This window comes from Pararge aegeria, chromosome Z (assembly GCF_905163445.1).
Source record: "Pararge aegeria chromosome Z, ilParAegt1.1, whole genome shotgun sequence".
NCBI classification, from domain to species: domain Eukaryota; kingdom Metazoa; phylum Arthropoda; class Insecta; order Lepidoptera; family Nymphalidae; genus Pararge; species Pararge aegeria.
In genome coordinates, this window is record NC_053208.1 from 21,283,812 (window position 1) to 21,302,248 (window position 18,437).

General features: G+C 35.8%; 1 protein-coding gene across 1 annotated transcript in view; it reads left to right on the top strand.

Annotated features, from left to right (window-relative positions):
* Window positions 1-18,437, top strand: part of LOC120636654 (high affinity cAMP-specific 3',5'-cyclic phosphodiesterase 7A-like) — a 173,905-nt gene that overhangs the window by 91,706 nt on the left and 63,762 nt on the right. Inside the window, exons 5-6 of the mRNA XM_039908217.1 lie at window positions 429-625; window positions 10,079-10,210. Coding sequence (XP_039764151.1) covers window positions 429-625; window positions 10,079-10,210 — 329 coding nt within the window. The remainder of the gene's footprint in view (window positions 1-428; window positions 626-10,078; window positions 10,211-18,437) is intronic.

An 18,437-nucleotide genomic window follows, 5' to 3' on the forward strand; every position in this document is an offset into this window, starting at 1 on the left:
AACCCACGGCCTTGGACTCAGAAAGCAGGGTCGCTGCAAACTGCGCCAATCGGCCGTCAAGTGCAATAAGAGTTAGTGTAATGTGCCCAAAATACCATTTTTAGTTAGGGTCCTATTTATTGGGTATTCTAATAGGCACTAGATGTCACGCGACGTTGAAAAACGTGAAAGAGTGTGGCATGTTGAATAACTACGGATTTAGTGGCAAACTTACGAATGTGGCAAACTTCGAACTCAAATTTAGTGAATAAGAACAAGCCCTTCGACTACTTTAGATGCCCGCCAACCTGTACTCGTGCTGTACTGTTAGTATAAGCTCTTAATCCCACTCCAATGAGCCAAGCCTATGCTAAACAGTACCCAATTCATAAATCAGTTGATGTTCATCATCGATACAGTTAATGCATTTTCTCTGTTTCTTCACCCAGGTAATTGCTTGCAGTTGCTTAGCATCCATCTGTTTCATTCCTACGGCCTGATCGAACACTTCAACTTGGACGTGATTAAGCTGTTCCAGTTGTTCCGCCTCATAGATTCGGGATACGTGAGCGACAATGCGTATCACAACTCGGTCCATGCCACAGATGTCATGCAAGCCATGCATTGCTTCTTGCAGCAGGATAAGGTATGTAATCTTTCATTGTCTTTATTTCGCAATGCTCTTAAATTTTACCCTTGTTGCAATCTCAACTGGTGCTAAGTCATGATGCAGTCTAAGATGGTAGCGATCTAACCTGATAGAGGTATGGCAGTTATTTTAAATCAATAGCCCTAATCGGTTTCTCGGTTGCATCGTGCCGGGACCCTAAGCCGCTCGCGGGCACGACTTGGTCGGAAAGGTAACCAGCCAAGGCCGATGCTTTCTACCAGAACCAATTTTGAAATTCACGAATCCCTCTGCTACGGATCGAATCCAGGACTTCCCATTTACAAGAGTACAGCGCGCACCGCTGCGACAAAGTGGTCGTGAAACACTAAAGTAAAATGCCTATTTTTGGTTTAGTTCCAGAGATCATCAGAGATAAATGCTGTAGTCTGTAACTGTAATTGTAAAATTTAAATTCTCTCAGAGCCTCCTGTAGGAGGGAACCTGTGAGATATCACTTTCAATGATAAGGGCACCACATATTTGAAAATGTATCCATCCGTCTATATTACGCAATTAACATGTTTAAAAAAAAATCAAATTTAATTCCATGTGAAAACTATTATGCGTTAAAAATACGTTACCGGACTCGCTTATGTGTATTATGAGTGTTAAAATAAAAATGTAACTCAAAACATAATCCACATTATCTCAAGCAGAGGGTAGAGGCATCCGCTCGACTGGGATTCAAATAAAATAAGTCTCGCTAAAGCATTCATATTACGCAGTACTCTTCTAGTCAAGAATATTATATTCTATTAGAATGGAGTTCCGTATATACTTATGAAATAAAATCAAAGTATACCAACTGCGGGTTATAAGTTGGAGGACCTGGGTTCAATCGCCGGGAGGGGGAGTTTGAGAATTGATGTTTTGGATATTTTCCTTAGTCTGATGAAGTTGGATACTTTGGGCATAGCTTTCCACTCTACTTACGAAACATACCGCCAAGCGATACACGTAACCATTTCGGTAATACCTATGCCGCGTACAAACTTAAAATGGTTTCATATATCTGCCATTCCCCTAACTGGTATGCCTGCTTCTACGATATTGCATTTAATGGCTAAGTAATGGTTCTGCTAGTATACTGCAGGTATACTTACTACTACACAGTTTTATTAATAAAATAAATAATAAAGCTGAAGAGTTTGTATTTAAGTTTGAACGCGCTTATCTCTAAATAAAAATCCTTTTTTCTTATCATAGAAATATTCAGAAAGGATATATAAATATTCATCCCCAAGGGTGTTTCAATAGGGGGTGAATATATATATAAATATTCAATATATTTATATAGGGGTTCAATAGGGTTTTGGCGTGCCGTGTAGCGCACGCCTCTCTGGAGGATTTGGCAGCGATCAGGCCATTGAAGATAGGACCCGCCATGCACTGGGGGTGAAAACCTTGGCGAGAGTGCGGTGAATACGCAAGTGAACCCCGTGCTCTCACTTATAGGTCTATCGAGGGACACACAGAGTTTTTAGTGGGTGCAAGTCCCACATAACTACTCCGTTTCCCCCAACGGAGTGGTATGCTGGCAGGCATTTTCTCTGTATTAAAAAAAAAAAAAGGGGTTCAATAGGGGATGAAAGTTTATTTGAAAAACTCTCCCTTTTAAGCAATACTAATAGATATTGACCAATAAGGAATTATTAAATTTCTACACCGGAGGGATTTATTAAGGGATGAAACTATATTTGTCTGCTAGTACTTACTATATATTGATAGCGGAGAGCGACGTCCAAAATTGCTACTAATGTAAACAGCGGATTAGTTGCAAGAGGGATTGTATACAATTATTACTGATTTATAACAATTGCCTCTCAATTCTTGAAAAAAATCTCTTATCATTGTCTGTAAGTGCTCACCATTTTTTTGTTATTAAGTTATTATACTATCTGCAACTCGATAAACATACATGGAGTTATGGCTTTATTACCTCTTTGCGTGTTACAATAAAGTTATTATATGGCATATCCGAGTGGAATTCTTCATGTCTTTATATTCATAGCTGAACTCCACCATGATCCTCTTTCCCACAAGAGAGCCTTTGCCCAGCTGTGGGACAGAGCCAGTTTTCACTAGCGACGGACTAGGCAATGCCTAATTCACCAATCGATTTTCAGTAGGCAACTCGTATAACCTACCATATATGGTGTGATAACGATTTGAGATTATTACAAGAAAAAAAAAGTTTTTTGTTGTCAAGTCTCATTACGACTCCCCTCAAGTTTATGATCCGCCGAATCGGTGTCGTAACTTAAGACGGCGCTTAACGTCGTTAGACATATCATAAGAGTTCATGAAATGTTTTTTTTCTACAGACAAGCCTAAATCACTGGGTATCCGATTAAAGTCATTCCTAGGTTTAGTGAAGACGGGCATAAGAGAAGAGACAAATCACACGAGTAATGCCATATCATTGCAATGTTTCAACCATTTTTGAAAGTGGTTGATATCCACGATTTTATCTTCATGTCGGTGTTAAAAATATAATAATAAATCTTTTATTTGAGATAAAAAAACAACATTTAGGAATCAACTTATAGAGTACGTGCTAAAGAAAAAATCTTATAATTAGGTAACTACAGAAAATTAAATAAACTGAAAACAAACAAATATCTATTATCTTAAAGAAATGCAACTCTAAGGCAACATTTATCACCAATAATAATGGTAAATTTCGTTATATTATGATTTTTTCTTCGAAATGCGCGGGCCCATCCATTGGCTTTAATTATTTAATGATATCTGGAATGTCTAGTATCGTGACGCAAGGGGGAAAGGTTATGCACCTAAGAACAATGAATAATACAGAACTATCCACCCCTTGAACAGACGGGCACACTCTTATATACAGATTCAAATTGCATTATTATTATAGTTATTAAATTTGAATAATTAATTAATCCTATCCCAATCAATATTATTATGTTTAATCAGCAATAATCAACATGATTTTTGGCATAGAGTAATATTATACTTTTTATGCCAGGGAAACATACAGTTTTGGGATTTGTAAAAAACCGTAATAAACGCGGAAGTCGAAATGCGGGCAAAAACTAGTTTTTAGTAAAATCTTGATTGCTTTTCTATTTACGGTACAATATTTACTAACCAAAAAATGCTCAGCTTTTTGTGACCTCGGCACCTCTTCGTTCAAAAGTTACAACGACGTCAATTACAAAACTGTGACGTTCAAGTCATTTTCAAATGTCATACAGTGAGCAGTAGATCTTCCTGATGACATTTGAATATGACGTTTTAGAAATGGCAAGCCATTTTTGAAGTCAGGGTCGAAATATAAAGTAATGGAGAATAAAGAATGGAAAAATGGAGCTAGCACTATAACTAATATTTTTTCAAAACTCTAAAACCCGAATCTATCTGGGCGCTATCGGAGTGCCCTACCAATTAAGCCCGGCCTAATTGGCAGAACACTCAGGCCACGATATCCGCAATTTACCGATAGGACTGTACCTCCTGTTTACCGATACTGAAATTGGAATAAGCCTTTTGAAAGACTACAAGTGACTTTTATGTTTTAAATGGTACGCGTTATTTTTATTGTGTAACAACTATTTTGTTTATTTTTTTTTTTATTTTGATTTAAATACATACCTATATTTGTTTATATCTATAGTGCTAAATTAAAAAAATATCATATACAAGACACACATACAGACATTAGGGGGCGTCCATAAATTACGTGAGGTGTTTAAGGGGGGGAGGGGGTCGAGTCAAATCTCATCTAATCTTACGTTGGGGAGAGGGGGGGTCTCGGCAAATATCACGCAATTTTTTTTCTGATTGAAACAAAAAAAAATTATACTATTTTGGTCCATTTAATCCAGATTGTACATGCTTAAGATTTTATCTTAAGCGTAATCGTAATACGATTAAGATCATTTATATACCCGTCCGTGAATTAGAGTAGATATTCTTTTTTTAATCACAGTAGTTACGATTTAAGTATTCTATTGTTAAATTTTTATTACACTTATAATTAAACTCTCAGCAATATTGATTACTAGTCTTGAATAGTCGTAAATAAAAGCATGAAGCAAATTTGTTTTTTTCTTATTACAATAACAATCCAACGCGTTTACGTAAGAAACTCACATTTTGAAAAATCTCACGTGAGATTGGGGGATGGGGGAGGGGGTTGAATGAAATCTCACGACATCTCACCAGGGGGGGAGGGAGGGGCAGAAAATTTAAAAAAACACCTCACGTAATTTATGGACGCCCCCTTAGGGATTATGATAGATTATAGAACCTCGACACAGATAATTATAGTCATCAGTGGTGAACGCTGTGAGGCTAGAAGTGGTGGGTTCGATATTGTTAGGACCATTTGGGATTTCATAATTACGAATTTGTGTCTGTTATAGCTGTTACAAAGTGAACTTATTATATTTAACTTGTAGTGGATTTAATAATATCCGAGCTAGCGAATTACTCTTGGATTATACTAACTAAATATTTTCATCATCATCATTATTTTGTTATTTATTTATTTAATGAGAACAGGTGAAGGCCTTATTCCACCACGCTGGCCCAATGTGGATGTGTGTGCACAACATTTTGGATTTTGGATTGCTAGCCAATATTCCACAATACTTAAACGTTCAAATTTGCCGCCTCATGCACTCTGCTTTTTTTACTTAGGCCATGCTTAATAAAGAAGTGGCAACCCTAGCTAGGTACGCAGCACGTCATTCAAATGTCCATGTTTACACAGATAACAACACTCGCGTTGCCGTAAGCTTGTATAGACTTCAGCTGCGGTTTCATTATTAAACATGAAGGCTGCCCGTTGTTACAAGCATTTTTTCGTTTTAAAGGCAGACAAGCGAATGTGAGGCCGACATACGCTTTAAAATTTGTATTAATTATATTTCGTGTTTACATACAACCATAAATTGTTTCCCTTCCTTTTTCATTAAATAATAATTTTATAAGAAATTTTTTTCTTAGAAAACTTATTGACTTTTTTAAAAATCATGATAAATTACACGTCCAGCTCACAAAAAAAATAACAATATTTGTGCTGTACATAAAAAAATAAACAAGCGTTTACCAGCGACTTCGTCTCCGTTAATTTCGGTATTTTACAAATCTGGCGGGAACCGTCAGTTGAAGTCTTTTGTTTTCGGGTAATAATGAGTACTTTAATCGTGTGATACATAACTTATATTTATCAACAATTGTTTTCTAAGCGCACGCCAAAACGAACACGTAACGAATTGTATAGTAAAAATTTCGCTACTATGGGTTACATTAGAGCAACTTTCTTACCGATCTCTTATTTATTTGAAAAAATAAGTAAAAATCGTTAAATCCAGTAGTTTCGGAGTCTATTAGGTTTAAACAAACAACCAAAAAATCTCTCCACTTTATAATAATCATATCTTAATGCTCAATCGAATTGTGAAATGAGTACCTAAGTATTTTATGCGAATTATTGATATAAGTCCGATTGGCTTACACCGCGCCCTTTTTCCTACTTTTAGCATTTTATACCCGTATACGTAACTTCTTAACGATTGGTCAAATTTGAATTATATTAATAAAAGCAGTATTAAATTAATTGAATCAATACTAATATTTGTATCAAATTAACTCTTAAAAAGTAAAGGCCTCTCTCCGAGTAAAGGCCTCTCTCAGAATAAAGGCCTCGTCTAGATTTTTCCACAACTTCCTGTCTTATGCTTTAGTTTTCCAGTTTAATCACTTTCGTTGTCCCAGTGGAACGCATCATTCCGTAAGCATCTTTGTCCATCTTTCATCCGAATACCGAGTTATATGGCCAGCCCATTTTCACATGGCATTGGTTTTTTTCCTTATACTGTATTTCTGATGTTATGTACAATGCGTACATTATTGGTATGTATCGTTACTGATTTTCGCGGCGCACGCCAGTAAAGCTACAAGTCGGTATGATTTATTCCGACATCTTTAACATTTATCGTTATATTTATGTCAATTTTCAGAAAAACCAACGTCCAATGTTAGCATAGGAGGACTATATTATAAAATATGTAAGTTACCAAACTATAGAAATAAATTATAATTTTTTTAATTGTTCCGGGTATTTGATTTACTGACTGACTAGTCGGCAGCCGTATGGCATGATTTGTGATATGTGAAGGGTCGTGTTCAGAAACGATGCTCGTAGCAGCCATAAGGGGCTGGGTATACATTTGTATTGATAGGTTCTAATCCTGATTACCGTGTCGCTGGACGGTAGAATCTGCAGAACAATGGGATCCGAAGCACTTTATACTGTTGGTGGACTAATTAGTATGTCAGTCACAAATGAAAGACTTCCCGGCCAGCCTGCACGAATTCTAAGATGGCCTTCAACGTTTCGGTTGGCGAAAGAAGACGAGTGCCAATGGCAAATTTCAGGAGGGTTCGTTCTACCCTACGTCCGACTTATTTTTATGAAGTGTTGCAGTCACGCATTTAAATCCGCTTAGTAGTTTTCGTGTAATGCGCTCGACACAGACAGACAAACATTTAAAAAAATCGGTTTGTGTTCTCTATCGATATTTGACCTTCCTCTGATTAAAGTTTTCAAACATTTTAAATGACGGACAGTTCATTATAAGTATTAAAACCCCCTATTTCACGTTTCTGAAGGTGCAGGTATCCACTATGAAAAATCCTGCAAAATTCATGTCTTTAGGACCAGTGGTTTAGGCCGTGTGTTGATTTTTCAGTAGTATTTCATTCCTTATTTATCTCCTTTGGGGGTCGAATTTCTTATAATTTTGATACATACATATTTCTTAATTTCAATTTTAGAGTCAAATAATCAAGTTTCATGGATATAACTTTCATACAAACTTTAAAAACCTCTGGGAAGGATTTTCAAACAAACCTTTCTTAGTGTTACGTCATAAAATAATCCTACTGTCGAAATTCCATATTTCTAAACCCAACTATTCAGGCTGTGATTATTATCAGTCAGTCAGGGCTTTAATATTTGAGTATATAAAAAAAGAAAGCTCTTGCTGTGTTATTTGCGTATGCACATTTAAATCATGTAAAGCGTGTATTTTTTGCGCAAAAACGAGTAAGCAACGTACTTTCCGTACCTAGCGCCTGAGACGTTTTTCAGCAAATAGACATACTTAAACATTAATACACGAAAATTAAACATATCGTACGTACTCGTTAAATTGAGAAAGTTTCTTAATAAGAGCGTAGGTACTTTTAGTGTCCTGCATAGAAACTTTTGCCAAGTACACGAAAGAACAAAAGTTAAGCGTATTTCCTTTTCGTCTTCTTTTTAAACGCATAACTTTTCCTGTGCAGTCTTTAGTCAGCCCTGAAGGACGATTAGAATGGTTTTGCAGCGCAGTTGAAGATCTCCCTAAGGAAATGCCTCGCTAGTGCTTCAAAGGAATTGATCTAGAGTTCTATATAAGTAAATTGTATACCAGCCATGGTATAGTACATTTTAACGACGTCTCACGATGTTTGTCGATTTATCGTATAAGAAAACGTTTTGCATTTATTGATATACACTTTTGTTATCGTCTCAAATGTTTTCTTTTCAGCATTTAATGTATGTCCTTATTTTCAACAAAGATTATGTAATTTCAGCGCCCGGTTGTTATTTCTTAGATACATTAAGTTCTAGAACATGAGTTACAAAATATAACATTACTAATATATATTATAGTTAAACGTAAAATAACTTGGATGCTCGTTAACCCGCATTCCAATGCGGGTTAACGAGCATTCCAATGCTCCAGCACCATGGTGGGTTTAAGCGCCCAATTCACACACCGAAATGGTGGTGATGATGATGAGATGTCTTGTTATTCCAGGCCAATACTAATGCGAAAACGTATTATTATTAGTATGGCACAGTGGCGTGCATTGAGGGTATGTAGATGATATTAAATGAAGAAAATCTCCAGTAACATTAATAAAAAACTTAAGGATAGGCGTTGTAAGTTATAAAAAGCCTACCCTTAAGTATTCATAACCCGTAATTGAGATTACTAAATTTTATATCATCTGCATACCCTGTGAATACCCTCTATGCACGCCACTCGTCTGGCATAATATAACCTTCAAACATCCTGAATCGATTATAATAAAATATGTTAGTTCTTTTCATTTTATATGTTAATTCCTCGGTACGGGGTACATATATTCATTATTACTCAGTTCTAGCCGGCCACACTTCGCTTTGGTAAGAAGTTCAAAATAAAACTCCTATATAAAACAGCAACTTTCAAATCAAGAAGTTGATTTATATACGTAGATAAACTGCAACCACAGAAAAATAATAGTACTATGAATATTATAATTTACGAAATTAAATACGAGGTACTTCAGCAATCTTTCACTGTATCCATACAAAATAATGGAAACTATTTCTTAATAGATTGGAAATGCAATGGGATTGCTTAACAATTAATTTCATTTTTCCAATCGCTTTTACAGCTGTTCTGTTGTGTTGTCTTTATTGCCGAGGGAAAATTGAATGCCTTTGGTAAAGGCGGGTGGTTTGTTTATTTGCATTTTCCTTTGAAACATATTCAGAGATTATTAATGCTCCAATACTCGATTATACTTCCTACGGCGCGAAGCGTACTTGTTAAAAATTAAGAAAATATACTTTTTGATAGTGTTTGTGCAGCAGTGTCACGACAAATGAATTATGTGGATATCAACAAGCTTAAACATAACATTGTTGGGGTAGTTTTATTTTTCTGAATTCTTTGTTAACATTTATTACTTTATTTGACGGCCGACTGGCGCAGTGGGCAGCGACCCTGCTTTCTGAGTCCAAGGCCGTGGGTTCGATTCCCACAACTGGAAAATGTTTGTGTGATGAGCATTAAGTGTTTTTCAGTGTCTGGGTGTATATATGTATTTTCTAAGTATTTATGAATCTATAATTCATAAAAATATTCATCAGTCATCTTAGTACCCATAACACAAGCTACGCTTACTTTGGGGCTAGGTGGCGACGTGTGTATTGTCGTAGTATATTTATTATTATTATTTATTATTATTACCCATTCGTTTCATAATGGGCATGTTTTACTTTTTGCGCCTAAGTAACTACCGTGCCGTGCCGTGACAAATTTCTTAAGTTGTAAGTGGCTGGCTTTATAGTTTTGGGAACCCCTAGTTTTAATGCACCCCTAGTTTTTTGTCAAGAGGTTTGGTCCTAGCCAACCATCTGAGTGACTTTGAGCCTACTTTGGGCATCAGCCCATAGTAAGCGACGACAACAAAGTTATACGGGCAAGGGAAGGGGTGTCAAGAAAACACGTGTAGAATAAATTATTGTTTTAATGGTAACAATGGTAGAATGAAACGAAAACGGGACTTAAACAAATAAAATATTATTGCTTAGTTCTTAACTCGATTTATTATTTAATTCATTTGTTTCAGCTGTTTACCTACTTGGAGCCATTGGAAATAATGGCTTCGCTGATTGGTGCGATGGCACATGACATAGACCATCCCGGAGTCAACCAGAACTTCCTGATCGCGACCTCGAACTACAAGACTAAATTGTACGGGGTAAGTAGCCCAAACTTGTACCGTGCATACTGAATGGTCGAAATAAAAGTATATTAATAGCCTATAACAGTCCTCTACTGGACCAACGAGTCCTTCGCCAACGACGGGCTTTTCCCATGATCTAATGATCATCAAGAGTTGAAAAATAAAGCGGCTCAGGACCGTGGATTTTGGAACTCCCTACAGAAGACCTATGTCCAGTAGTGGACTTCAATCGGTTGAAATGATGATGGTGATGATAATGAATGATCATCATAATAATCCGCTCATAGGAGAAACTGCTTTAGAGCATAGACTTACCACGCTGCACCAGTGCTATTGTTTGTAGGCTCTAACGACTATCAAGTGATTATAACCGGGACCGACGACTTAGCGTTCTCTCTGACACCGCAAATTTCCTAACTGTACTGAAATTTCTTTAAAAGAAAATACACAATATACAATTTTGGATTTAGATTCGAACTCAGGACATCGTGATCTGTAGTTGAACATACTGATTTTTAGACCAGACATAATCTAATGGTAAGTGCGATATGATGGATTGTCGCTTGTTCCTTGGAACGGGGACGGGTGCTCTTATAGGACATTACATACGTTGCGAATGTTGGCAATTGGCCAGCTTAGTGGACTAAAACTTTAACTCCTTCTCATCGTGGGAGGAGACCCGTGCTATGTAGTGGATCGGTAATTGGTTGATTAATGATAATAAGGCTAAACACCTATGCCTCAGGGTACCGACATTTTGTAGGACGTATTCCTTGCATTCGTAGCTTTGTTTATAGGCAACGGTTTCCTACTGACCTCCCAAATGAAAACAAGAAATACGGACATCATTCTTTGCCGTTACGCGAAAATGACTGGTATATAAACCGGTAGAGTTTATATTTTAATAAGGTTAACTAATTATTTACTATACAAGTTATTCTTGCGTTAAATGAAGCGTAAAAGTTGGAAGCTTTTGAGAACGTTGGGAGAGCCCTCACGCCGGGTCGCGATGTTTTCCTTCACCCCTTAAATATTTAGGTGCTTTTATAACTCCGTTAATCTAAGTTTATCGTCCCTCGTAAGAGGCTTTCTGATTACTACGCTATCACTGCCTCTTGCTAAGCTATTGGCGAAATTCGCGAAACCTATGTATCTAGATGAGACAATTATTCGCTGTGTAATATCTCGTAGAAATTATTTGGCGCTAAGGCAATTTCGCAAACGAGACAATTAATATGTTAATCCACTATTATGGTCCACTTACGCCTGAATTTGATCCAATTCAGCTACACCTCCCAGACTTGATGCTATCTCCTTTATATGAGACGTGGCTAATATGCCACCCATCTTTGTTCACAGGAAATACTTGACCGTGTATCTTCGAAGTTTTAGTTTGAATGAATACGGAAAATTTCCACCATCTCCTCATGACATGTAATCGAATTACGAAATAACGTTGAGAATGCATAAGTATACTTATTAAACAACTAGCCATTGCCCGCGACTTCGTCTGCATTTGATTTTGTTTTTTGATGTGGCATTTAATTCAGTATCGCTAAGCCTTAAATGAGGGGGTTGCTGTTATCCACTGAGGAGTTCTGTCCTCTATCTCCAACCACATTCATCAGATCTACACAAATTTTGGGCAAAATTAAACACATATTATAACCTCTATAGTACAAACATAATTATTTAAATCGGTTATAATTTGTCGTCAAACACTTTCATCCCCTGTCCCAAAGGAACCGAGCTTATTGTCGGGATAAAAAGTATCCTATATTACTTCTAACACTTACCAAGAATATGTGTACAAAGTTTCATGAGGATCGGTTAAGTTGTTTTTGCGTGAAAGCGTAACAAACGAACTTACATTGACATTTTTAATATTTTTTAGGGATAGGGATAGGTATAACCGTGTTCAAATATGAAATCAAAAGAAACATATTTATTTTCCATACAAACGAATTTAAGTGCTTGACAACCCTATTGAAGATATCAAAGGACGCGCATAGTACTTACGTTACGCAACGCGTACCTAATAAGGTGACAGGACTCAGGAGTCACATGATTTTAATTTTGCATGTGATGTTAGGGCTGTATTTGATTCTTTTTCAGTAAAAACTTTAATAAAGAAAATATTATAATAACTGATTTTGAGGTACTGCTGGAGATAAGATGTCCCAGGATTTCCTCTAATTTCAGGGCAAGTTCTATCGCAGACGAAGTTGCGGGCGACAGTTAGTATTATATGTCTTAAATTATACGATGTATGTTGAATATTAATAAAGCGAATACGAAAGTGTGCGACGGGGTGTAAAATTTTAATGAACATGTCGAACTAAATTACTTACCGCATCGCACAATTTATGTTTACACAGGGGTTAAGCAAAAAACATAATATGTTTTGATTGTTGCCTCTTAATAGGTTTCTCCCATGTAAACAGCGGAAAATTTCTAGTGGATATTTCCCGAAATAATAATTACTTGGGCTTCAGTATCAACGATTAATTATTGTTAAAATGAACGTTAATGAAATGCCCGCGACTTCGACCGTGTACGATTTGAAATAACGTAAAATCTTGCAATACGAAATTGTAAGTTTTTGATGAAAGATATATGAACTACGCAGATTTTAATGGACTTTGGAAAACATTATACTTATTTAGGAGTAAATGTCCAAAATAAAAGCTGTATAATCTCTACCTGTGAAAGTTCTGTGAATATCGTATAAACCAATAAATTAATTAGCTACGAGTACATATTTAAGATTGATTTTGTTATAACCGTCGTGTATATTTTTCCAGCTTTCCTTCAATGAGCTTACAAATACTTGCTTTCCATTTATGTAAAAACTGTTTTTTGACATTACAAATTAAGACATTTAATTACATTTAAATTTTAATAAATTTTATAGGTTCGATTGTTAAATAATTAATTTCCGACGATCCAGTTGCGGGCGTAGTGATTTATCAATTATTTATGGAAACTGTATTTTTAGGTAATTGGGATTTCTGACTAGATTTTTATGTACAGTACCAACCAGCCTTGCCGCAGGTTAAATTTGTACACGTGTGACCATAATCGTTAAAGCTTTGACGTTCTTCTTGCGGCAGTTGTAAGCACGATGGGCTTATCAGTTCTTATTTTGGTCTGGCGGCGGGTTTTGCCTGTTGTTAGTTACTCCCCGATAAAGCCATGCGTCCAAGCGATTAAGCGTTTCGGTGTGATGGCGTGTATAAAACCCGGTTGGGGGTTGATGACCCATACGGGTTAGCCCGCTACCATCTTAGACTGCGTCAAAACATTGAGATTTTGTACCACCATTAGAGTAGAAGCTGTCGCCCTCTCTTCCACTAGAACGATGATGGTTATGACGATGTAGTTTCTTTTGGAGTTTTAAAACTCATGACGCGAAACGGACTTGTGGTCTGATTGTTCGCCAGTGCACTTTTTTCATTGGTATTCTCCTTTTTTTGGTGTGGTGGTAAAGCTTTATTCCTACTTCCGACCCTTGGGCAGGGCAGAAGTTATGTAGGACTCACGCCTCTGTACACAAAATTAAAACCACCAAGGCATGTCCCTCTTTATATCATCCTCCATATTTTAAGTTTAAAATACCGAATACTTACTGAATGGGCTGTCATTGCAGTAAACATTCAAGCATTCAAGTAAAATCCAAGCTAAATCTCTTTACAACGTGTAAATGAAAACCGATATAAAACCTTCACAGGCCTTAGAGTTACATTATATACTATCTTTGAGACTTATCTATGAAACCGAAAACCTAATAGTTTTGGAGTAAGCCACTGTCATATTTGAAAACCGAAAGAAATCAAATACAGCCCTAACATTACGCGCAAAGTTAAAATCATGTGACTCCTGTCACTTTATTAGATACGCGTCGCATAGCGTAGTTAATATGCGCGTGTCGGTCTTTTATCTTTAATAGGGCTGTCATAAGTAAACACTTAGAAAGTTTGGAATTCGTTTGTATGGAAAAATAAATATGCTTCTTTTTCATTTAATATTTTTACAGGTGACTCCTTATGAAATATACTAATGCTTCCTTCAATATTATTTCGTAATTCTCTTATACGTTGTATATAAAAAACCTGACAGCAAAATTCAACAATCTGGATAATTGTTAATCACGAGTATGGAAAAACAAAATATCGCAATAATGAAATAACCTCTGACGTGGAGGTTGTAAGTGCTTTCGAAAACTTTTCCCATTTTGTTGACAGATCCTCTTAATTCCTCGACTACAGCAGCTCAGACTTTATTAATAGACAACTTTGAAGATTGATAGTTAAGTCTAGCATCATAGACACAATTGCCCCTTATTTATTCATAATTATTAATTAATAAATAAATAAATAATAAAATAAAATCATTTTATTTCAGATCGGGGACCCATATATAAAATTTAACACTAAATAAATATAAAAGACAGATTTTAAAAATAAATAAATAAAGAATAACAATTAGAATAAATTAGAATAAATTAAAATTCTGTTAAAAAATAAATAAAATTTCAATTAAAATTAAAATGTGTGTGTGTGTTAATGTGTTAATATATCATACTGAGGAAGCGAAGTTTTAGTAAGCTGCTTTGCTTTATCAATGTGTAACAGAGTGAAAGGCGTGCTTAGGTGACTCGCACCATGCCCTAATGAGAATTACATGCTACTGAAAATCAGCGGTACAATATTTCCTGAATACTGTGACACTGAGCTAAGACCATGTTAAGACCCCCGGAATGAATTTGTTATAGTAAGAAATGTATTTCTGTTTAGTGTATTTTTTTGTAACAACCGATAATAATTGTTTAAGCTTTGGCAACGGTGCTTGGTGGGTATATTTTATAAGTGGGATCCACGGTTCGATTTCTAATGGGCTATTTGAAAATATATAATTACTGAATTTTTACACACACAAACACACGCACACATGCACACACACGCGCAAACACACACACAAAAGCGCGCGCGCGTGCGCGCACGCACAAGATCATACTTACTGCATAAACCTAGATCGTTTTTGCGTTGGGGGTTAAATATTAATTTAAACAAAACCTCTTTATCCGCAGCTCAACATGTTAAGTACACGATTAAAGAAGTACTAAATGATGATATTGCTGATCACGAAGAAGTAAAATCCTTAGTAAACTGTTAAAAACCTAAGTAAACTTATTCGCTCCATTATTAATCCAAACAACAACTTCATCCGATAGCGTAGTTCCGAGCTAAGTAATTAAGCTTCACACTCCACTGTTAAATTCATTCAGTACTAAAGGGTCATAGCGTTGATGGCGCAACAATAGGCACTAGATTAAACTTTACCCCGAACTACGAGCACAACACCGCTTCGTAAGTTTTATTGCTTAATTGCTGGTTGTGAGTTTACGACGGATAATGGAATTGTGTTTGAAATTTTTGAATTGTTACATCTTTTAACATAAATTCTCTTTTGAGGTGTATTCAAAGACATCGTCTTTAGATTATCACAGTCACACTGCTAGGAAATGACCACATGAGCAAAATATATAAGAATGTTAGAGTCTTGGAATATTATTCCAAGCGGTGATAACGCAGTGGTTAAAGAATTGGCCTCCCTTTAGTGGGGATGAGATTCGATCCCCGGCACGCACATCTTATTATCTTAATATATATAAATCTCCTGTCACGATGTTTGTCCGCGATAGACTCCTAAACTACTTAACCGATTTTAAATTAAATTGGCACACCGTGAGCAGTCTGGTCCAACTTAAGAGATAGGATAGCTTAGATCTTTAAGTAAAGTCACAATTTTATTTTATTGCAAATTATTTGTCTATAATTAATTGACTGTCACATGTTATATCTTAATATATATAAATCTCCTGTCACGATGTTTGTCCGCGATGGACTCCTAAACTACTCAACCGATTTAAAATTAAATTGGTACACCGTGAGCAGTCTGGTCCAACTTAAGAGATAGGATAGCTTAGATCTTTAATTATAGTCGCAATTTTATTTTATTTCAAATTATTTGTCTATAATTAATTGGCAGTCACATGTTATATATATATACTACTATACTCATTTAAAGCTTAGCGATACTGAATACTTTAAAAACAAAATCAAACGCAGACGAAGTCGCGGGCAACAGCTAGTATATATATATATATATATACAACTATGCTCATTTAAGGCTTAGCGATACTGAATACTTTAAAAACAAAATCAAACGCAGACGAAGTCGCGGGCAACAGCTAGTATAATATATAAATCTCCTGTCACGATGTATGTCCGCGATAGACTCCTAAACTACTTAACCGATTTTAAATTAAATTGGCACACCGTGAGCAGTCTGGTCCAACTTAAGAGATAGGATAGCTTAGATATTTAATTATAATCGCAATTTTATTTTATTGCAAATAATTTGTCTATAATTAATTGACAGTCACATGTTATATATATATATGTACTACTATACTCATTTAAGGCTTAGCTATACTGAATACTTTAAAACAAAAACAAACGCAGACGAAGTCGCGGTAAACAGCTAGTTATATATATGAAAATTATGAATTATGAACGAATTATGAATATAGACAATATTTCGCCCTTATATTTCTATAAAGAAGTTAACTGCGCTATAGTTGCCAATCGCATATTCTTTGCACCTTACCATACCGCCTGTTGGTTATTTGCACTCCAACAAATACTTCCAAATCAAGCATGTAAAAACGGCTCAACTCCAGCTAGATGCCCCTTTCCAATGTATGATTTCGTATTTCCCATTTGAAAATACAAACATTCGAAAGGTGAATGTGGAAAGAAGAGTAGTTCATGCGTGCTCAGTTTCATATGGAACATCAGTTTCAATAGGTAAAATACTGATATACTTGTATGCTGACATATGTTAATTCACCCTTTCTAAGCTTGTCTTGCCCTATTTTTGCTAGCGATTGAGATATTACTGGAGCTGCATCGAAAATATTGTAGTTATGTATCTATACTTCCCTACTCCGTACTAATATTATAAATGGGTAAACTTACAAACACGCATTCATAACAAGCAGTCAACAATTTAAGGAGAACACGGTAGCCTGTACTACAGGTTTTTATCTAAATAAAATCGGACAGTATTTTAAGTGCAAACATTTCATTTATAATTATTTTTTGCTAGATTTGTGTGCTATATCATATTAGCTCTAGCAACTATTTACTGATTAATTTATAAGCCTATGTACGGGATGCTATGAATAATAAATACATTTATTATAATAGTATTTATATGTAAAAATAATGATAGTGGGATGTTTATATCTTATTTGTATATATATGTAATATACATCATCATATCAACACATAACCGGCCCACTACACTGCACGGGTCTCCCACAATGAGAAGGGATTAAGGCCGTAGTCAACCACATTATATATTTGTGTAATGTTTATATCTTATTTATTGTACCACCTACCTCTTATCTTTGGTTGGTTGGAAGAAATCGCTATGTAGGTAGTGTAGGTATAAGGCCACCAAATTGTACCCTGTTGCTCTCTGTTTTATAATTTTATATCTCCATTACTACTTTTTTCTTTCGTGTATAGTAAAAGTGTATTGTTTTTCTATGATAATAAGCACATCGCCATCTAACACCAATGTAAGCGTGGCTTGTGTTATGTGTACTAAGATGACTGATCAATATATTCATTCATTCATAGTTAACATACTCTAAGTAAATGATTAATCAGTTAAAGCTCCAGCTTTAGTTTCCTAAAACATTTCGTATATAGTAGTGAGTTATATAGTAGTTATAAGCTTTATTTAACTTTGACTACATGTTTTCGAATTTATAAAGTTTAGTTCGATGCATTTAGTATTTACCCAGAAGCTATTACGAGGTGCGCTTTCAATTAAACTATTCGTATTTACCAACTATTTTAGAATAGCAGTAGAACTCATCTTTCGATATTTTTTATGGATTATTTTGGACGACCTCCCTGACGCAACGGTGGGCGCTGTGAATTTAATATTCTTTGTGATTTGAGAATTTATAATTTCTGAATTTTCTCTAGTTGGCCGTAGCTAGTTACCACCCTACCGACACAGACGTGCCGCTAAGCGATTTGGTGTTCCGGTGCAATGTCGCGTGGAAACTGATTAGGGTATGACTACCATATTCTCTAACAGGTTAGCCCGCTACCATCTTAGACTGCATCATCTAAGATGCACTTACTCACTTAGCACCAGG